This window comes from Dysidea avara, chromosome 2, assembly GCF_963678975.1.
Source record: "Dysidea avara chromosome 2, odDysAvar1.4, whole genome shotgun sequence".
NCBI classification, from domain to species: Eukaryota; Metazoa; Porifera; class Demospongiae; order Dictyoceratida; family Dysideidae; genus Dysidea; species Dysidea avara.
In genome coordinates, this window is record NC_089273.1 from 25,667,810 (window position 1) to 25,691,239 (window position 23,430).

Here is a 23,430-nt window from a genome sequence, read left to right on the forward strand (position 1 = left end):
CAAACTCCATTGGTTTATAACTTTAAGGTGACAAATATACACAATACACAAATTTTCGTATTACAGAAAAAATATACAGCAGCTAAGTAAATATTTGTGTCATTTTTCCAGTAACACTTTAGTGTGGTGGATCACTTCATTGTTGGCATCACAGTGGCTGAAGGGATCTGTCCAGCATCCTCTTTCCTCCATAAGCTAGTAATGGTCTTCAGTTGAGTGTAGAATTGTATACCCTATAAATTATGATGAGATAAATGTGTAGTGATGTACGTATGTGTGAAGTATCCAGTGGCTCATAGCTACGTAGTTACTAAAAGTGTTAAAGACAATCAGCAAATAGAAGCCAGTTATAGTAATGTCACAGTAGTCGTAGAATCTTACTTGTCCTAGGCTTTGTCTCAGACTCATATCAATAACTTAGATATTAGTACTGGGATACCTATAAACTCTTTATGTATAGCTAAGAGTTATTGCAAGCAAAATCTTGGGCTGCATAGTGACACACAGGTGGACACACAACATTGTAAACAGACACATACAGTAGACAACAACACTTACTGCTTTCCCATAGAAGTTGACATCACCTCTAAAAGAAGCACGTGATCCAGTGAAGGAGAACATGGGCAGTGGTACTGGTATGGGAACATTGATACCAATCTATGGGGAGAAACATGTACATACAAGTGTGCACGTACGTATGTGATTACATATGGATGTATGTACTTTGTACTGTACTGTACTGCATTGTATTGTATTTATTACTGTGCAGAGCCTCCACCAGGGAATATAAGGCACAGGAAAATTACAATTTTGCACAATAGATTGGATGATTAGCTACAAACTAGTTAAATGAATTATATGAAGTTTATCAATCTCTCTAGTGCTGTTCCTGCTGCATCAGATGGTAAGTTTTTCCATAATTTTATTGCTGATGTGGAAGAAGGAGTGCAGATGACAGTCTATTCTTGATAAGGGTCTCATGTAGCAGATATGATGGCCTCGAGTTGTGGTATGGAGAGGGATTATGTAGGTAGTTCATGCCGAACAACCACACAACTTTTAAAACAACTAAAGTGTTTGTTTTCTCAATACCTGGGAAGTATATGTAGCCATACAATATGTGTATGTTTGAACACAGTGTATAGTGTACATACCTAAGACATGTGGTGATATGCATACAAGTATATACAAGTACTCATGCGCATGTATACAAAGTAGTAAGTCCACTTACTTCACTACATACACAGATGCATGACTACATACACAACCCAACAACACTTAACTCACTTGTCCAACATCCACTTTGTCCTGGTAAGCTCTAGCAGTAGCTCCAGAATTAGTAAAGATGGCAGTACCATTACCATAAGGGTTATCATTGATCACCTTCACTGCCTGTACATGTACAATGGTGATAACTTCCAAAATACAGTGGAACCTTTCTATTACCGACATTTTGGGAGCCAGAATGTTTGGTCACTTTGCTGTAATATAGAGGTTTCCCTCTTTCAGAGGTAAAAGACCAAAATTTTTGTCCTTATTATGGTTTTTTTTTCTATTGCGTCCTTAATTCAGAGAGTTTGTTAAGAGAGGTTCCACGGTAACATCTATAACTCTTAAACTCTGGAAGTAACTTAATTTAAAAGTACAAACACTCAAAAGCAATATTCAAATACAAGTGTTCATGTACTTGTTTTGAAAGTACTCAAGTAAGGTACAGATACTCATTAATGTGTACTTTAGTGTACTGAAGTATAAATACTTGCTCCAGGGCAAAGATGTGAAATATAGGGGAGTCTTGAATATCACATGTACTCTCAAACAGAATCAGGACACACGATAGTATTGTTGTGTGACCACCAGTGTCAGTGGGTGTGTGACAGATATATAGTGAGTGTGTATTTTAAAGGAACCAATAAAATGCTGTTTTCGCTGATTTGTAATTTGATAGTACATGAACGGAAATGAACCAATTTTGCCGTGGAAACCCCTTTGGGGTGGGGTACCTCCTATTTTAAATTCAAGCTGAGATATGCATCTTCAAAGTTTGTCTTGTTTTCTTATATTTTTCATCTTTCCTCTTGGCACGCTTTATATAACTTGCAAGTGTTGTAGTTGATTTACTTCAAATTTGGATGACAGTACAAGTATGTATAATACAGAACATATACAGTCCAATTTATTGCACAGATCAGATAAAGAACACAAGGGAGTTATGTAAAATTTTTGAAAAACAAAAGTCAAGCTTCTGGGACAGGAGTGGCCATCATAGCGCAAACTTTTTGTGGTCTGAAAAAGAAATCGGGATAACGACAAAGGAGTTATAACAAAAATATCAACCATGTATAACGGGTGCACGCTCTACATGTTGATTCATGAATACAAACAGTTTGTTGTCATGCCTACCTCACAAAGCGCTGAAGAGTATACTCTGCCAGAAAACCTGACAGTTGAAGGGTTAAAATAGCTGATTATTACCCCCTGTACGCCGTTCTTTGGAAAAAATGTTGTGTTAATTTTTGTTTGTATCATTTTGGGGGGCCAGATCCTTTTTCTGTTTGTATCATTTTGGGGGGCCATATCCTTTTTCTGTTTGTATCATTTTGGCTGTTGTGGTATAGATATCACTTCTTTTTGTTATGCCAGCTTTGGGGCTTTCCATTTGCTTTTTCCCCCATTTTCTTTCCTTTCTTACTACAGAAATGAGGAAGAGAGAAGGTTTGTGTTAGTATTACATAGATTTGTAGTGTAGCTGAACTCTTTACAGGGTTACTTGTAATGTAACTGAGCATTCTACCGTGTGACTTTTTCGTAACTGAACTCTCTACATGGTGACTTGTTATATAGTTGAACACTCTACAGTGTGAGTTGTTGTATTGTAACTGAAGTTTTGACAGGGAGACTTATTATATGGCTGAACTCTCTACAGGGTGACTTCTTTGTAGCTAAGTTTTCTACTAGGTGACTTGTAACGGAGCTGAACTCTCTACCTGGTTGTAGCTGAACTCCTCACAGGATGACTTCAAACGTAACCGAATACTCTAATAGGGTGACTGCACTATTAGAGAGAGTATCTCGATCACACACTAGTTGGTTTTATTGATGGTTCTTGATGGTTTTTAATCCAAAGTTTCTTCTAAACTACTCATACTCAAAAGGTTCTCCACTTGTTAACTATATACTGTATCACAATGCTCCCTATGGACTAAGGAACTTAATCAAGGCATTTTTGTTTACACAGTGTTAACCACAAGATTGTAAAGAAACAAAATCGCGCACTGTAAACATGAATCTACATCTCTATTCTCTACCAAACTAACTGAGAGTATATTCTAAGGCATATGAAGAGTTTAAGACCAATTCCAGCTTCCATAATCGCTACCAATTAACATACATGAAGAATCACATGGGTAATATGCTGTGTCTTGAGAAAGTAGCGTATGTAACTATCCCCGGTATCTCGATTGTTTTCTTGCCTTCTTCAATTTCTTTTTAATGATTGATATCAAAAAACTAATGTATTTCCTTCAGTATGAAATGCTTTTCGTGATTGCACAATTATCAGAAAAGGATCTATTTATCCCGGAACCCTATGGAAGTAAGGGCTATATGGCTTATGCAAGTGTATACTAATCGCACAAAGAGTGGAAACTGCAGTCAGCACACAAGTGATTACAATAATCCACTATATGGCAACTGTAACAGTTAGAGGGTTAAAAATTCTCAACATAAGCATGTATCATATTTAACCACTACAATACATTGGTATATATCACACACAAGTGACTCACATCTTCTAAAGTGTCCACACTAAGACTGACCAATACTGGCCCAAAGATCTCTTCAGTATAACACTTCATTGATGGCTATAGGAGGATACCATTGAGCAGTAACACAACATAATAATACAGACAGATAACCACAGTTACATATTTGAGCATAGTGTTCATCTTGTGTTCAGATAACTCAAGATCTACTGTATACAATACATTTCTAACTGTGTAGAAAATCATAAATGTAAGCATAACGGTTCAACAAAACCGTCTACTACTTTTTAAACAAAGACAAGGTCTGGAGTTTAAATAACTCAATTTGTTGATGGTTTAGTGGTGACCAGAAGCCATACTCTCAACCACACACCTTACTACGATCAAAACTGAGCACTACTAATAAAACTGTACACATCTCCTCACCTTTACATCATGTAGAATAGTGGGACCAACAAAGTTTCCCTTCTCATATCCCGGCACTGTGATGTCTCTACCATCCAGCAACAACTATGAAGGAAACACAGCATCACAAAACTAGTAGAATACTGTATGTGTACATCAATGAATACACATGTACATCAATCTCACTAGTGTATCATGTGGTCAAGCAAGCCAGCACACCACAGCACACCACACCAGATATAACTAGTTTATTCAAATATAATTAGTTTTACATTTGGCTCCTTTTAACAGTGCCAAATTTCATCACAATCAGATAATTTGCATAGCACTACATGTACATATGTGAAAGAAGAAAAGCAAACCAAATCTAAACTTTAGTCAAGTATATCCTAGGAATGGTTGGTGTGATATTAACTTGGTATATGGACAGCCCCACACAGCAGATAATCATTGAATAAGGGAGCATGTAGGTAGATAAGCATGATAATTATTTGACATTCCTTACACTACAAGGAAAATCTCTTGACAGAAAATATGTCTGTAGGTATATTAGCTATATGTAATAAGATGGGGGCACCTTGTCACAGCTTAAGGACCGGATTCTCTGGCCATGTGGTTCTTCTTCAACTCTCTTATTGACATGTCTCTTAATCTTACACGCATGCACACACATACACTATTATACATCATATTCCAAGTCCATATAGCTAGCTCTGTTACATGCAGTAGAAACGTCTTTACTAGTGTAAAAACCTGAGATCATAATACTCTAATAATACAGTCACCCTAATAAAACATAGTGACTTCGTTCATACCATTATTCGTAATTACAAGCACAAAAAGAGAAATGATACCAGGAGTATCACTTCACACACGCACATGCATACAAAGTGCAATATGTTCATGAATACTTCTTTAAGTGTTGTACGTAAATCGTGACATGCAAGTGGAAACCTTCATGCGAACTGTCGTGATTCAGTTAATTAGGAACTGTAAAGCTGCTCACAATTCTAGTTTTTCTTATCTGAAAAAATGCAAAATCTAGACTTGCGTATAGCCTACAAAGTATCACTTTCTAGCATTTTGATATCAATAATAACTGAAAGAATTTGCACAGTTTAGTCACTGTACCCGGCTATGGTAGCTACAGAAAGTTTGCTACGTAATTTGAAAGTTGCCACCCATACAAAACAGCAGCACTCACATTAGCTCCTTCATCCACTCCAGACTGGACTAGCTCACATACCCTCTTCTTAGCATCAGGGGAGATCAGTGGACCCAAATCAGCTCCTGGCTGGTCACCTGTAAACCAAAATTTCAAAGTGATATGCACATTTGTGCACTAACAATTAATGTACGTAACTTTACATCAATATTGTTGTAGTAATACAGTACTTATATATCCCCCTCCCCCCAGTATAGATAACGAAGGCACCATGTGTGTAACGCATGGTTGCACCTAGACTTGTGTTGCCAGACCTTCTATACGCCAGACGCTTATCGATTTTTAGATTATAAGCGCTGGCTGTAGATGGTCTGGTGACACCAGAACAGATTAGTCGTTCTGTTAATTGGATAATTCATGCATGACCCTCACAGACAAAATGGTGGATCTTAAAGGAGCTCACGCCAGCTACTCAAAAGATGATTCATTCAATGATTTGTGTTGCTTATGGATTGGACTTGTCCTCGAACCCTAAGATATGAAGGAATTTATGAGAGTCATCTAAGGGTCATTCCACTGATGCACGTGTTCAAGTCTGTGGTTTGTGGATTGATTTGGACCAATGCTGCTGTTCTTATACACGATAACATGAAAATGTGCCGTAATTGCTTCAATGATTACAACAGGTATGCTTTGAAGTATGATGAGCTCAAGAAAAAGCTGAGAAATGCTATGTTGAAACTAAGTTGGACTGAACAGAATGAGGAAGATGAGGAGGAACAGCAAAGCACAAGTGATAGTCAAGGTCATGTTGAGACAACTACTACTAGAAAAAGAACTGCAGTGAGTGCACAACCACGAACAAGAAAACTTCAAGCATTACAGCAACCCATTGTTATTGATAGTGAAGAAGATTCATCTATACTTTTTCAAATGTGAGTTATTGTATTATTGGAAAACTGGTAATTTTTAATAAATCTTTAGCTTACAGTTGGATACAAAACTTTCGTTAAGAATTACAACCTCAACACACCAAACAGGAGAAACATCAGCGTATCAGCTGCTAGAGGCTATAAGAAGGGTATTTGTTTCTATTATAATCCTAAGTAAGTTATATCATAGGAGTTGCTGACCACTGTTTTGAAGACGGAAAAATCAAGGATTACTCTGTAAACAAGGTGGCAATGACAGTGTGTGATAAAATCAAAAAGATGTGCTCTCATTCTGTCAAGTCAGTTCTACAGAATAACTCTCCGTTAAATTTTCGCTGGACTGATTTGCTGAATGAGCTTAACACACGTGCACCAACTTTAATGACGATTTTGAATTATGCGACACAGTGAGAGACATAACAGAGATGGAGTAAAAGGAATGTGTGCTGCTATATTGCTGAAGTTCAGATATGATGAAATGAGTGTAGCTCAAAAGCTGATAATCTCTATTCTGTACGCAGGGCACTGTGGCATGCAAGTACGGAAAACAATGTGCATAACACTCATGTACGTATATACTTTTTCTTATATAGGTTTACAAGAGGTTGCAGAAGCTATGCCTTTCAGTGTCCCACAGGACTACCTTGAGACTAGTAAAGCAACTAGGACAACACCATGACAAGGCAGTAAAGGGATGGAGAGATTCATTTATGGTAGACCTAGAAAACCTTCTGGTTCCAACATATGAAGAGAAGGGGAAAATTATGAACTGTCCAATTCTGAGCATGATTCTGAGCATAGCACTGAATCGCCCAGCGAAGATGACTAGTGACTTTTCAACCGCTGGTTTGACAACTTTGATGAGGCTGATGATGAGGAGTATTGTTTATCAAGTGCAGTTCATGATGATGATGATGATGTTGCAAGGTCAAACCAGGAGGTCTCAAACGGAGTCCTAATTGTTCATCACCCAGAAGTTTTGGAGCCACCACATATAGTAAAGGTGTTACCTGGAGTCCCTCTGCAAGTAAGACACAAAGGCTTTCGTCTGTGTGGAAACAACATCGACAAAACTGTTCGTAGGCGTCACTTGCGGTCTGATAGGAGGAACCAGAGCCTTCACTATTTCCATGGAAAACCAAATTGATGTGTCACATTTGTCAGATGTCAGTGTCCACATATCCAAAGTTACATCTATTCATCATGTGGCCAACTCAGTTTGCCACTAGGTGACGACACCAAGATCAGGGAAAACATTGTAATTTTAATATCCAGGGTTTTGTTTAAACATTTAGACTTCTTCCCAGTTGGGTTTTGATGATATCATTGAGTGGCATATCCAACACAAGCATTACACTGTAAATTAGAAGTGGCAAGTGCATCAATTTAAAGTACATAGATTGTATAATGATTCCCCTGTAGGTTCCCCTTGGTGTAATGAAAACACTATTGATGGTATGATTGAGATTCTAACCCAACTGCAAAAGTATGTTCCACAGTCTACCTATTTAATTGTGTTGAAAGAGCAGTTACGTAGCACTGGAGTGGTTGAGAAATTATAAAAGACGAACATGAGATGGAGGGGACCAGTTAACTGCAGCAAGAGCCAGATGTGCCATTCAGGGAAAACTGAATGCACAAACTCCAGAGAAATCATTGGTGGAAATTGTCCCAGTGATTGAGGATTGGCACACAAAAGCAAACTTAAGTTTTGTATAGTGCATCTTGTACACCAATGAAGTTGGTATTTTTAGGTAATATGGAAGTACTATTATTCATTGAAGTCAGCATCTCAATATGGTACTTTGTACCAATTGAGAAATCTTACAGGGAGGACGAACGTGAAAAGAAAACCAATCAACAGTTTCGATTCATGTGAAAAATTTTCCTTGTTACTATCGAAGCCCACATTGTGGCTGCAGCAATGAAAATGTTGAAAATGACATCTGTATATGATACGCCGTCAAAAGAAATTATTCCTCAAGGAGATGTAACTTGGACTGAGACAGCAGAAAATTGAAAGGCTGTTATCAATCATATTTCTAGTAGCTTGGTAGAGTCTTTCATGCATCTGGATTATAAGACCACATCACCAGGTGACACTACGTCTTCTGAACCTTCTAGGACTGAGTTGCGTGATTCTTCTAAATCTGATGATATATACCACAAATTTGTTGACACTTGGTTGTTTTTCATGGAATTCAGGGATTCAGGGATGCCATCAAGCGGATAAAGAGTTTAAGATGTAACAGGTACATAGTGCCAATGCTTTTAAGCAATGGAAGAAGCAATTACAGTATTGAAAACCTGAACCTATTACTGCAACATGATTTTTTGTTAAGTCCACGTCTAGCTGAAGAATTGATTTGGGGCAGGTTCATAAATACTCATGGACAAGCAGGCAGGAACATATCCAATGATTTTCATTGCGAACATCTAAATCGTTTGTGTAAGAACAGCATCACACATTTAAGGGCAAAGAAACAGAAAGTGCTATTTGCCAAGTAGTGCAGGCACTTGGAAATCATCCAACCTGGTTTGACTGTGACAATGCGGTACAAACAAATTCCTCTGCACACCCAGAAGCAAGCCATAAGATGATTCTGGAAATCTTAGAGAAACAATCCATATTTACACGAAAGCCCAACAGAAAGCACCAATCTTTTCGTAACCCCCCGTGATCCTCTCCACGTCAAGCCACACAATGACATCATTGAATGGATACATGAGCATGCTAAGTGCTACTTTGATAAATAGCAGATATGAATATATACCATAATTGAATTGATATAGAACAAATTAAAGCACTAATAACTATGTAAAAGTTTCACAAAATCCACAATTACACTGTGATTTACAAATGTCACAACACAGGCATTTCTTGCCCATGCCAATGTAAACATAATTGTCTGTATCCTGAAAAAGAATATCTCGGCGGCATTCTGTTGTATTCTTAATGTATCCAAGAATGTCTTTATAATAGTAATGATTGTACTTGCTTACTTTGAGCAAAACTGTAGCTGTAAGGTTTCCATTTCTGTATGCCATTTGGTGGATTATACGACAGATGTCAGGAGTGTCAACACCCATACCAAAAGCTACAGTAGCACATACAATTCTCAGAGGAGCAGATATAGAACCAAAGGATTGAATGATCTGTGCTTTTACTTCAGCTTCTGTGTCACTAGTAAACACCTCCATCAGTCAACGTTCTGGTGGTGCATCAATGGGGTGGGTAAAGTGACCACCCAATCCTACTTTGAAGAAACGATACAAGCTGCTGCAGTCATTACATCGTCAGCAATATATAATAATTCTCCCCATATATAGATGTCAGTTTTCCTTTTAGCTACAAATTCATTACTTTTACGATCAATATGTCATAAGAATGTATTTAATTGGCTGGCACACAAATACTGCACTGGAACAACTATAATCTGTTCTGGTGTCACCAGACCATCTACAGCCAGCGCTTATAGTCTAAAATCGATAAGCGCCTGGCACGTAGAAGGTCTGGCAATGCGAGAGTAGGTATCCAACCTTCGTTACCATAATTGCAATAAGCTGCATAACCTTCTTAACATTCAATAGTATAAACCCACATGACAATCACACACACACATTCAAGTAGTGTGTATTGTGCGTCCATACCATTCACACATTTCAGATAAAGTGTGTGCATGTGTGCGCACTACACAGTGAAGTCATACACACGTGTACATAATTTTGTACTAACCAGCATTCACTTTCAGTTTCTTAGCCCTCTCCACCAGTTCAGGGACCCACTCCTTTGCCTCACCAACAAATATGGCAGTGGACAATGCCATACAACGTTGACCAGCAGCGCCAAATGCAGCTCCTACCAACTGTGCGTATACAGTATGACAATTACAACTATCATCATGTATGAACATAGCATGTATGAATACATACACAAAATGTTGTTGTATGGACATGAATATGTACATATACATGCTGTGATCCCAAGCAGCATCAAATGCTAAGGGATTACAGCACTAAAGGGCACAGAAAAATGTACACATTTGTACTTTCCTTTATCAATCCAAACAGACTAATGGTTATATTTTAAATGGATTATTTACAAAACTTATAAAGAAAAGAATTGTTTGTTCAAACTTGTTATGGTTCAAGGGCTTCGTTTATTTTGTACTTGAATCATTTTATATTTTGTACTATGTATAAAGTACAACTCAACGTACCTGAGTCAAGGTATGCTCTTTGTTAGCATCAGGCATTATTACTCCATGATTCTTGGCACCCTACAATGTGTGATATGGTGGATTCGAGGGTATCAAAATGTACAGATATGTACAGTACTTACATGAACATAATTATGTTAACAGACATACGCTTACCATGTTGGATTGTACTCTTTTTCCATTAGCACATCCTCTCTCATAAATGTGTTGACCCTAAACAACATACAGAGATGTGTACATGTACATGATTGAGACAGTATGCAATATTCTGATCACAATGTTACATGGGGAGAAACTCTATTATAGTTCTATCAAGTACTTCATCTGTTGGGCTCTTCTGCTACACATGAAGTTAAAAACGTCTATGTACACACACTATACATACTGCAAACAGTAGTTGGAGCACTATGGACAAAGAATATATTACATCAAAGTCAGAGTGTCTTTACTTGGCTATTGTCTCTTAACTACAAGAACGTCACACACACACGCACAAGCCTAAAGCAAAAGCCTTCAGCTACTGCTAATGCGATCATGCCTACCCAGTGAGCCAGCACTAAAACACCTCAGGTACTAGAAGTCTCAGATACAGGCCTGTGGCATTTAGATTTATGAGAGCCATAAAATGTAACAAGACTGTGCAATTGTTTCACAGACTTGTAACATACTTTAGTGTTTATAACAGTTTTGTGGCATATTTAGGTGATCCATACAGGCCTACACCCATCTTAGATTTATACAGGCCTGCAGCTCACAGGCCACAAACTGGCACAAAGCAATACATACATATGTACATTAGGCCTGGAGTATTAGGTTTTTGTGTGTGCAATATTTGCTTTTCGTTCACCGTACATGTTTCCATATCAAACGTTTGATATAACATTCATGACAAATATTATTACATCTACGTACATTAAGTCTGGTCCTACTGTATGGTGTGTCTGTGTAGCTCAACTTACCACATGATCTGATCCAACAAATGATATGGCTCTAATCGTGGGATGATCACAGATGAAGTCCACGGACTCCTTCTGACCATGAATAACATTCACTACTCCATCAGGTACACCAGCCTCTTGTGCTAACTTCACTAACATCATGGCAGCACCTGGATCTCTCTCAGATGGTTTGAGGACATATGTGTTGCCACACACAAGAGCCATCGGGAACATCTAAGGCAAAGGAAAACACATACTAGTCTATTCTACCCACACAAAACTTCTGTGAAATGTATCATTACACTAATCTGGTGTACCTGGCAGGGTAAGAACTCCATTAGCCTAAACTCTACATGTATATCAACACAAAGACTATTCATTGCACTACTTAGATAGCCACCATAAATAATGACATAGGCTTAATTGTTGCTAAGTAACATTTGAAGAAAAATGACAAGTTATTTGCAATGCCACATTCCTCATCCCATTCACCATACGCATTTAATCATTGTTTGAATCATGTAACCTATACAAATATATATACACGTATGCCATTGAACAGCAAAACCAGCTAACATCTGTTAGCAAATTTAATAGGACCAACTGGTAACAAGTTGTGCATAAAAGAATCTGTATGGTTATTTATTTCCACAGCGCATATTAGTCCCCTATACACCTTTGTTGTAAGTTCAATCTTTGTAATTCTGATTAAATCATGAGTAGAATGATGTAGTTAATAATATTATCTATTATGTAGAACACTAAGAATTCTTCAAAAGTTAGTGTCCAATTATGCATGAAGTATACTGGGCTAATGTGGCTTTAAATTCAGGGCACCACTGAAAAACAGTATTTTATACTGAAGCAGCCCTGAATTGTTCCCAAACGTATTCTATGCACACAAGTGAACTGTAACCAAACAATCAGTATGTCAATAACAGACCTTACATTAATGTGCGTGCACATACATATATCACATTAACAGAGTAAGCGTCCATATACACTATACACGTGTTAAATACATCATACGTTGCTATGATCTTGGAGCAAATAGGGTTCAGATATTCACACAACACTTACCCATAATGGGATCATTGCTGGAAAGTTAAATCTGCAGCAAAGAAGACATAAGCAATACATACTGATCTGTCTTGATCAGTTTGACAGTGTATTGTACAGACGTACAGACTCATACAGTACAGTTATGCAGCTAATAAGTACTATATGGAAAATACAGTACGCAGCATCGCTTTAATCCTCCCACACAAAGTACAATATATATAAGGAACAGCAGGTAGCTTGATAATGGTGTCTCTAGCGTTACAAGAGCTAGAAATAATGTGTGGATTGTTGCTATGAAGCTGTTTACAGCCTAGTTGGTGATTCACCAGTCTGTAAAATACATTAGGCCATGCATAAAACCAATTATAACTGTCTATATACACAATACTAATTGAATCAGTGGGGGCTACATACCTACCTATGAGTTATTTGATATTATGTTACACTCAGACTGACAGGGTTCATCAGGTCATAATAAAAGAAATACATAAGTTTAGTGAATCATTAGCATGTAGGGCTGCACCGATTCCACTTTTTACCAATACTCCAAACACCAAGTACTCAGCTGGGAAGTATCTGCAAGTACAAGTACTGATACCAAGTACCTTAAAGTAGCTACTTCATAGTGCACACATTTATTATATAGTGTATTTCATGGTATCTTGTACACGTTTTCAGTATGGTTCATGTTTAGAATGAAGTAGCCAATCAAGAAGGAAGTCACTGAAATGCAAACCAGTGGATATTCCAGTATTCTTTTGGAGAAGTGTAGATAATAATGGTGCTTACAAAAACACAAAGTATTCTAATACTGAAACAGTCAATTCTACCTGATTGCTGTATTAGAGTTATTGACTGTTCTATTAGAGTATATCAATCTTTTTCTCAGTAAAGCATTTTCACACGTAGGTTTCAGCATAGATCAGTAATTTTGCTGGTAGTTAGCTATTAACGTTATAATTGATGCTTTTAGGCGTCCACTGTGCTAGTAAAATAAGCAAGTACAAACGGACGTTATTTTATTCTCGCACATGATAAGAATCGGTATCTGCAACAATATAATAATGACCAATTCCGATACTTTATGAAAACAGCAGTATTGGCCCGATACCGATACTGATACTAGAATCGGTGCAGCCCTATCAGCATGTAAACAGTTTAACAAATTTTACTGGGGATATTGTACAGCCAAAAATATAAAATAGCTAATTGCAAGGTGTCAAATAAAGTAGAGCAGTAAACTGGCAAGATTATTGTAAGTTTGGCAGATTGACAAATCAACAGAACAAATGGTTATTCGCTAATTACACACATTCCTTATAGAAAAGGGCTGCACCATTCTACTTGTTCTGAGTTCTTTTGATGTAGAGCAAACTTTCGTCATTTATGGTATACAGTTATGCAGCTAATTGGCAAATACAGCACACTTGGGCAAATACAGTACAGTTATATGGAGAATGTATTTAAGGAATGTTACGAACACAACACACTGTAAATCGCTAAAACCAGCCAAACTAAAATCCTACCAGTTCATTCTACGACTAAAAACAGATTGTATAAACACTTACTGATCATCTGATCATGAAGCTATTTAAACATGGCTCCACGATTGTTCACGTGCGTGACATTGTAAATCGTTAAAACTAGCCAAACTAATCCTATTAGTTCGTTCTATGACTAGAAATATAGGTTATATAAACGCTTACTGATATCCTGATCACTAAAATCACAGGGGTTTGAGTACTAGAGAAAATCGCTACGCGACAGATGACCAGGAAGTATACAATATAACAGTTAAAGTACCACCTATGCTTGTGTGTACGAAAAATACAGCACTGGGGGATGTCTTGAGGCAATTACAGCACTCGGCTTTGCCTCGTGCTGTATTAGCCTCTCAACACATGCTGTATTTTTCATACATACATGCAGTGGTGCTTTAACTATAACATACAGTGTAGATTACAAAGGTCGAGTATGCACTTTAATTTAGTAACTACAAAATGTATTTTCATACGTACGTATGTACTATTAGACTATGGTATGGCTCATTCCTACACATGTTCACTTAGTCACCTGCCCTCAAGCAAAAATATAACACGAAAGGCACACTGCAGTACTTGATAATACTGTAATACTCTCCTTCTCCGTGTTCTGCAAATAATTCTGGACAAATAGTAGACTAAACGGTGTATCTACTGTAGCTGTAGCCGTTACTCTGGTTACCGGTTGAATAATTATTTTTGTGGGCACTGTAAGGATCTCAGGGAGAAACTGTTCCGCTGTTCTGCATTGCTCCTTCACCCCACACTCATGCTCTGGCTATAAAGGTATGTACTTTAAACCATAGCCTAAATAAGTTAGACACCGCGACCAACGGGAATTATGCAATTTAGTAACCCCTCAGGTCCTTGGTAGTGCCCTCGCTACACTTGGGACACTACAACCTCAGACCATCAGGGTTACTAAATTGTAGAGGTGTACCGATATAAGAAAACTAAACCGATCCGATACCGATACGATATGGATTAATCATTTTGAAACCGATACGATACCGATCCGATATACCGATATAACTAAGTGTAGCTATTTATATTTGAGGAATCACATATGCCATGTTCAACTTTATTTTAACTACTGAAGAAACAGTCTTAAGATTATTGGCTATACTTGGTTACCCATGGTGGTGTGGCCTCTATTGGCAGCTCAGACTATAAGGCACCCACAAATATTTTAATACATGCCCCTGCCAAGATTAGTCCGGATTACTCCGCATTTTAGTGGCTTATAGAGATGACTGGTTGTTTTATGCTGTGCTCTTGGTTCATCTTTTTGCTGTTTCCCCAGGCCCACCGCTATGAGTGTTTGCTGTATGATTGGTAAGCTTTGTGACAACAAAACAGTAATTATCCATGCACTTAGATGGCTTCGTGTAGCGTGCTGCTTTGAGACAAGGAAAATAACTACTGTTTCCTGCCCTTGTTAGCTAAGTATAGGGTTTATAATGTGGCTTGATCATTGGACAGTGTCCTCAAGATAGTTCAGTTGTATATCGGCGTATCGTATCGGTTTTTAGCAGCAATATCGGCTCCCACCGATATAGTAGAAATGTCTATATCGGCCACCGATACGATATGTATTGGTACACCTCTACTAAATTGCTTAGTTCCCTTGGTCTTGGTGTCTAACTATTATGTAGTTGTAGAAGCTATTGTTCTAGCATAGTATTTGATTCATTGGTTGCTCCAGTCCTTAGCACTGGAAGTACAGTAAGGCTTCAGTGATTGACCAGAAAAGTATTCACAGACCTAAAATCACATACATAGTCTTGTGCTCCCTGTCCACTCAATGTTGAATAGTCAAAAGTTTATGCCTACATGTATCTACAGATAATCTACAGATAATGATGGCTACACTGAGTATATGTAGGAATATTGTTAAGAAGCTGTTTTGCTCCAGCCCAACTAGTGGGTCCAATCTGTGAGTCCAGTCTGCGAAATCCATTAGGCCTTCCTTTCTGCACAACCTGCAGACCTCAGCTAAATATACTGTGACTTTTTAAGGGCTTTCAACTACTTCATTATTGAATGTGTGAACCTGACTCAAGCGTTAACTTTTAGAACCAACTTTCTTCTTTCACATGTGGATTACATCATGGATTGGAAACAATTACCACATATCTACAAAAAGAAGGTTAAGTTTGACCAGGGACCATAGAAATAAAAAAAGTTGTGAAATAAGGGAGGTTGCCTACACCTGAAGTTACATATACGTACTACTGTAGATTTGGTGCTAGACAGATGTCCTTTATGAAGTCCCCAACTCAAACATTTCCTTAGATGGTTTCCACTGCACCCCACATGCAACAACCTGTTACAAACATATATATGTGTGTGAGAGTGTAGGGATTCATAATACAACACTACTTACACACATGCACACACACACACCCACACTACACACACACCCACACTACACACGCACCACACCACACACACACTTACGGGGTAATACCAGAACACACTCCCAATGGAACACGGTAGGTGTATGTGTCCATGTCCTGACTGACTCCTCCCAACGTTTCTCCCAACTGAAGTGTTGTAATAGAGCAGGCATGCTCCACTACCTCTGTGTGTACAAGAGGGACATATAAGAATTTGTGTTTTCTAGTATAGCATCTACATTTTATTGCTACTAAAACAAATCTGCAATGATACAGCAGTAGCCATACTGTAACTAAATTTTATAGCGAAATTATTACTATACGTGTCTTCATTCTATGTTGAAAATCAATCTCAAACTTCATGACAATTTCATAGAAACATATAAACACTCACGTAGTCCACGAGTCACATCTCCTACAGCATCTGCCAAAGTTTTTCCTTGTTCCCTTGTGATTGACTGAGCCAGCTCATCCTATAAAATACACAACATAGGTTATACTGTACTGTAAACATGTTCAGTATACGTATATACACTTGCTGTACCAGCCATCTTCACAAGTTGTTAAATATACAGAGTAATCCATCAAATGTACCTACACAACGTGCCCACCATTAAAATGTTTGTGGGTATATACTGTAGGTGCCTTCCTGTTTATCAGTTCACCTTTAAACTTTAGTGTTGTGGAAACTTGTGACACCTACTGTAGTTACTAAGTACACTGTGTTTATATTTGCCTTTTGATTTAACAGTTTCTGCAGTTTTCAACTTGCGTTACTTATGTGGTGCTAAGAGTTGACAGAGGTAAGGGGCAGAACTAGAATATTAAACTACACTATGTTTCACAGGTACAAGTGTGGGTAACCTGACCAGAACCTCATCTAAAACTAGAAACAGTTGGCAAAGACTATGTTTTAACTGTCCATGCAATACTTTCACACCTCAGATCAAAGGAGCCGCCCAGCAATATTACAAATGAGACCATGGACAAATGTTCCAATTATCAAAGTTCCAAGGGTTCCATTGTACACATACACACATGTACATTATCAACCCACCATATTTTCCCTGATCAGATGTTGGAGGTTAAACATCACTCGTTGCCTGCTCATCACCGACGTGTTACTCCAAGCAGGGAAAGCATCCTCAGCAGCCTTCACAGCACTATTCATCTCCTTCTGTGTACTACATGGTACTCTGCTGATCACCTCATTGGTAGCCTGTCACACAACATTAGAAAACTTATAACAGCAGCTCTTACAGTGTAGGTACATATTCCTGTGTTTGTACCATATACGTATAAAAGCATGACTATCTATTTCCTACATATTTCAGATTTGGCATTCAATATGTCTATCAGGCAATGAAACAATGATAATTGTTTCAGGTGAGTGTACTTATAAATTGACTTATGATTCTGCATTTCCATTCTGACACATGACATGAAGCATTTTCAAGGTTTCATTTGTCTGAGCTTTTTGTAGCCATGCAACTCAACTTTTATCACTCTTTGACACTCTGGCATTTCAATGGATGAAAGGGCGTTTTACACTACTCCTCACAGAATTTCTTTTTTTTCTGAAGTTTCCCATGAATGCAAATATGTAGCTTTATTAATTTGATACCACAATTAATGCTCATCATGTTAAATCACTGCTTGCATAAAATTGTTTTATGCTAAAGTTATGATCCCAGCAGTATATTGATTTGATAGCATGAAACTAGCACAAAATAAACACTTGGATGTAAATAGATGCTGTAGCCCTGTACATTTACACACTGTATGCACACATACTAGTATATAGCCATATCGCTGTCTCTTACCGGATTATGTAGATCAATCCAGGTGTCTGTCTTGGACTCCACAAACTTTCCATTGATAAACATTTTGGTTGTGTCCGGCTAGTGAACAGTAAAAAAAATGAAATTTTTTTCTTTTGTGTGGGGGTGGGAAGGAAAAGGTATGGTAGATTACCTTTAGGCACAATGAAGTCAGTTCTACAAGTTTTGGGAGAATAAGTTTTTAAAAAAGCAAAAATGGTATAAACAGCATGTGTGCACTTGGATGCAGAGTTGAAGGCACAATTAACAAAAGCCTTACACATTCTTGTTTCATTAACCAGCCATTGCTGTATATTTATCAACAATGATCAACCATCTCCAAAAATTAAATGCACAGCTGTACAAAGTGTCTATGAAGATCCACCATGCACCTGTTCTTCTTGTCCCTAGCAACCCCATGAAACAACACAGTATAATAGCCACTATAGAAGTCATTAAAAAAATCTGAGACATGCATTTATTTACGAATTGCCACGAGAATTTAAGAGATTTATCAGAAATTGAGTGAAACTATTGTTACGCTTAATTTACAACCACAGGTAAAGAAATTGGTATGACTTTTTAATTAATGGTTGCTAGAGGGTGTTTAAAGACAAAGTGAATTGAAGGTTGTAAGTTATTCAGTATTGTAAACAAAGCCCAACTAGGGATATAGTTTGAAGAAAATTTTCTGCTAAGCAGTTCCAAGCCAAATGTGATTCACTCTACAAGCCACAATTTAAAAGCTGGAACTATCAGACTCCCTCCCTGCTGCGAACAATATACCTGCTCATCAGCCAATGGGATGCAAATAGAACACTCAATGGTTTACATGCCCAGTAGCCCATAAATTATCGTGGCTGCATTGACATTACGTAGCAGTAATCCGTAAATATACTGTATGCATTCTCAGATTTCCGAAAGACCTTTATACATACAACATAAAAGCCTCAATACACTCGTCACAACTAACACAGTACTATAGTGTACAAATAAACACAACACAAACATAATACAACCAGATATTTATGCACCTATCAAAGTCACGCCCCAACCGTACTATCCCAGGTCGGGCAAGGTATTGGAGATTTTCAAAAGCAGATGACAAATTTCCCAACCCTGGGGACAGCCTACTAAGTTGTTTACCTAGGGATTTTGTATATATTATTGTCATGTGTATATTGTACGTGGAGCGTGACACCATAGATCTATGGTGACACTGTAAGGTACATTATTATGCGTGCGTGCTAAACAAATCGAATATAGTTCAGTCTGGTAAACCACGTGTACTAAACTTACTGATGACGCGAAACATCTTGCGTACCGGCGGCCAACAAATGATAGCCTCTAAATGGAAAAAAGTTTTGTTTAATACAGCAACTTCATATGCGCCCGTTATAGTATAAAGCTCCAATAAAGGTTTACACACAGTCCCTCACCTGAACGGCTCTAGAAGATTTCCAGCCTAACATACTGTTCAAACCTAGAAGAAAAGGTCAATCAATTACGCTCCGATTCAAAGCGCCTGTAGAATGAACAAATTTCCAGTGGCGCTAACCTACTTCATACCACAATCGAACACGAAAATCCCGATTGGTGCACAACATCGTGATCGTCAGTAAAGAAATTATATTGTGTAATGTACAAGACCTATAAAGTACATGATTATCTAGTAACTAAACTTACGTAAGATTTAAAAGTGTCAATATTGTCAGTTTCTCCTACAACATGATTAGAAAGAGAATTCCACAATCTAATCTCATTCTGGGGGAATAAAAGAGTTCAGATAGGAATCAATTCTGAAGGGTAAGTGTAAATTTTTCTTATTACTATGTAAAGGTGTGCAATGACTAATTTAGACATATCTCGATATTTCCTTTGAACTTATCTCAATTATCTAACATATCTCGATAACTGAAACAATTATTTATTTTAGTGAGCTGCCAATATTGTAACTAGTAAAGTGAGCAAATTGCAATTTAACGACTACATAAAGTGAAAAATGTTAATCTTAACACTGTTCAGTTCCCAAGTGGTAGGAGAGTTGGAGGTACCGTATAGCCTAAATATTTCGAGGGGGGAAATATAGACGACACTATAATCAAAACTAGTAGTACTCACCATGACCTGTCATTTATCAACTGATTTATCTTGGAAAAATCATTATAACCATATATCAGCTAAAGCCTATAGAACCCTTGGACTAGTGAGACGTACCTTCAGCCACTTAGTTGACATTCCAACCAAAAAAACTTTGTATTTAGCATTAGTTCAATCACAACTACTTTACTGTTCTCCTTTATGGCACCCTTACCTTATTTGCGACATCTCTACTTTAGAAAGAATCCAACACCAGGCAACCAAATTTATTCTAAATGACTATGTAACCGATTACAAAACACGTCTTATCAAACTTAACATGCTACTACTGATGTACACCTATCTATGATCTTTATGACATACTCTTCTTCGTAAAATCAATCCAGCATCCATCTAATCATTTCAATATCAGTAACTATGTCAACTTTTGCCACAATCCTACCAGATCCTCCACCAGCAACAAGCTTCACCACAATTTTACATCATCCAACAAACAAAGTAACTTCTACTTTAACAGATTACCAAGAACCTACAACAGTCTACCAATACTTGACTTAAATCAACCTTTTTCCACCATTAAATCACAGTTACTCAAGATCTTCTGGCAGCATTTTACAAACAATTTTGACTCTGACAATCCTCACAGCCTGCACTTTGTTTGCCTTTATAGTGCCTGCTCCAAGTCTCCTCACCCACCAAACTTCAGCAGTAATTAATTTTTTTTCTTGCTCTCTCTTAAAATAAGTACTTATGTAAGTAAGTTTATTATTAAATACACATGCAAGTTTTAAAATTATAGGATAGTTCAACTATATATCAAATGTAAATGTGTGTAATAACTTTAGCCAGCTAACTTAATTTTTATACATTCAATTGTAAATGTAAGTTGTACGTATACTTTTTCTGGCTGTGGGCACCAGTTGCACACAGACCTTTAATGCAGGCAAGGTTTAATGCAGGCCTTGCCTGCATTAAAAAGCAGTTAAAATAAATAAAGAATAATAAAATTTCGCGGTTTTGGGTGTTATCAGCGAAAATTTTACCCTCGAAATATTTAGACCTCCATATAGTCTAATACATTTTAGGAGTGTATAAAAATTTTTATTTTTAGCAACATTGCTCAACCTCGAAATATTTTCCCCTCGAAATATTTAGGCTATACGGTACCTACACCATCAGGCCGGTATGGAAATAATTTAGATTAATAAACCTATCATCCTTATCTCGATAAGTCTTATGATATCTAGATGATATCTTATCTCGATAACTATTGTGAAGGCCTATGACTATAACCTCCAAATATAAAATATGAAAGGATTTGGTTATATCATGTGACTGCAGTTAGTGTGGAAAAGATTGTCCAAAAATATCGATGCCACAGGAGAGGGTCTTGTATGGTGAAATTGAGAACATACTAAAGCCATACCTACTGGAATGGTTGTTGCTCAGACCTGACCGACCTGATTTGCATAGAAAAAAAGGCTCACGTGAATTATTATTGTGATTGCTTCAAAAGATCAAGATACTTTAATAGAGCAGTTAATTGGTACAATTTTGATTTCAGATATCATGCTAGCTATCTGTAAGCATAGATAACTTAAAACCGGCATGTTTATTGCTATACCAATAGTGACATCAGTGCTTTTTGAACTAGTTATCATACAGCTAAATGTTTCTTTAATGTGACTTACTGATCTATTTTGAAATAGTATAATTATGGCTTGTAATCATAAATCATAAACATGTCTAAACTAGTTAGTTAGCTGTTTTTTGTTTGTTTGTTTGTTTGTTTGTGTGTTTGTTTGTTTGTTTTTTGCCTACCGAGCAACCCATTTCATTGTAAAATAAATCCAAGCATCAATTTTTCAAATAGGTGTGGCCTAATGCACTTTAAAAAATCCGTTTTTTTTTGGCACTTTTGTAATGCAACTCTATAAAATAACCAATTAAGCACTCAGTTTGGGTAGATTCTTTATTCAGTAAGCTCCAACACATTGAGTTTAGCTAATTTGGTTGAGGATAACAGGTTGTACTTCCAACCTAGTATAAAATTTTCAATGGAGTTATGTATGGAGAACATATTATGTTGTAATCAACAGTGAATAATTGTTACTATGGTAACATTACAACAAAAGTTCGGGTGGCATTGTATAGAGCAATTCAAGGGCTTTCTTTTGTTGCATGGTGTGCTGTAGAGATTATACTACTAATGCTATGTATTGTGTAAAATAGCTACATGTATTTTGTATAGGGAAAGGGAAAATGGCTGTCGATGAGGTTTTTCAATCGACTAGTTCAACCAGGCTAAGGCTGCAAAAAGGACATAGATTATGTTTTTGGTTGTTTCAATGCATAAATTCAAAGAACTAAGGGTGAAATTCAGTGTTGTGTTGTTTTTATTAGATGACAAATTCCAATAACAAGTTTTGACGTGATGTGCTTTTAAGTGTAATTCTGACAAATGTGTGCCTTCTGCGCTTTGCCATTCCTCAATTAAATGGTTGTCGTCTTCTTTATGACCATACCAAAGCATATTCCATTTCAAAGTTATGGTAATTTTTACTACAGAAAATTCATACACATAAATTCAACTGCCCACGTAACTAATTACACCCTTTATCTAAGATATCCAGGGGTTAACAATTTGTATTTGGATCTGTATAGCAAAATGTGTTCCATGTTTGTAAGTATAATAGCTAAAAAATGACTTCACAAAATGTACTTTCCAAAGCTTTACAGCAATAAAAATTTAGCATACAGGTTTTTGAAACAGCACTATCAGTCAGACCTTCATCCAGGAAAGGACTTAAGGGAAACCACAACGGGAGTAAGGAGGGATGATAATGTAACGATCTTTGTGTTCATAGCTAGTTTACACATATGGGGGAATGCCATACACCCAGGATATTTTAGAATCCCCCAGGTGCATTCTCAGGTACCTGAGAATGACCTCTCAAGTACCTGAGAATGACGAGAAGTAATCTCATGCTGTATTATATATTAGTTCTGGGCTACTGTACTTGACAAAATACTCATGTCATGTATTTCATTCAATATTACAGTTGTTGTTCACGTATTCACTGA

The 23,430-nt window shown here is 37.3% G+C and overlaps 1 protein-coding gene and 1 long non-coding RNA gene across 2 annotated transcripts in view; one reads left to right on the forward strand and one right to left on the reverse strand.

Moving 5' to 3' along the window:
* LOC136246949 (methylmalonate-semialdehyde/malonate-semialdehyde dehydrogenase [acylating], mitochondrial-like) lies at positions 1–19,825 on the reverse strand. The gene is made up of 17 exons (XM_066038552.1): positions 19,686–19,825; positions 19,546–19,593; positions 18,250–18,327; positions 17,484–17,645; positions 16,821–16,899; positions 16,488–16,611; positions 12,505–12,535; positions 11,446–11,658; positions 10,643–10,699; positions 10,487–10,546; positions 10,003–10,132; positions 5,374–5,471; positions 4,191–4,274; positions 3,789–3,863; positions 1,288–1,392; positions 559–657; positions 1–233 (listed from the first exon to the last, which is right to left on the reverse strand). Exons 1-17 carry the CDS (start codon positions 19,716–19,718, stop codon positions 132–134), a joined length of 1,578 nt encoding a protein of 525 aa, XP_065894624.1. The 5' UTR covers positions 19,719–19,825; the 3' UTR covers positions 1–131.
* LOC136246950 (uncharacterized) overlaps positions 19,826–23,430 on the forward strand; it is a 9,344-nt gene continuing 5,739 nt past the window's right edge. The window contains exon 1 of the long non-coding RNA XR_010696940.1: positions 19,826–20,052. This is a non-coding gene — a long non-coding RNA (uncharacterized lncRNA). The remainder of the gene's footprint in view (positions 20,053–23,430) is intronic.

Coding starts and splice junctions, on each gene's coding strand:
- LOC136246949 (XM_066038552.1), bottom strand. CDS start 19,718: ATGTTAGGCTGGAAATCTTCTAGAGCCGTTCAG. Junction 19,594..19,685: donor AATCTTCTAGAGCCGTTCAG/GTGAGGGACTGT, acceptor TTTTCCATTTAG/AGGCTATCATTTGTTGGCCG. Junction 10,547..10,642: donor AAAGAGTACAATCCAACATG/GTAAGCGTATGT, acceptor CACACATTGTAG/GGTGCCAAGAATCATGGAGT.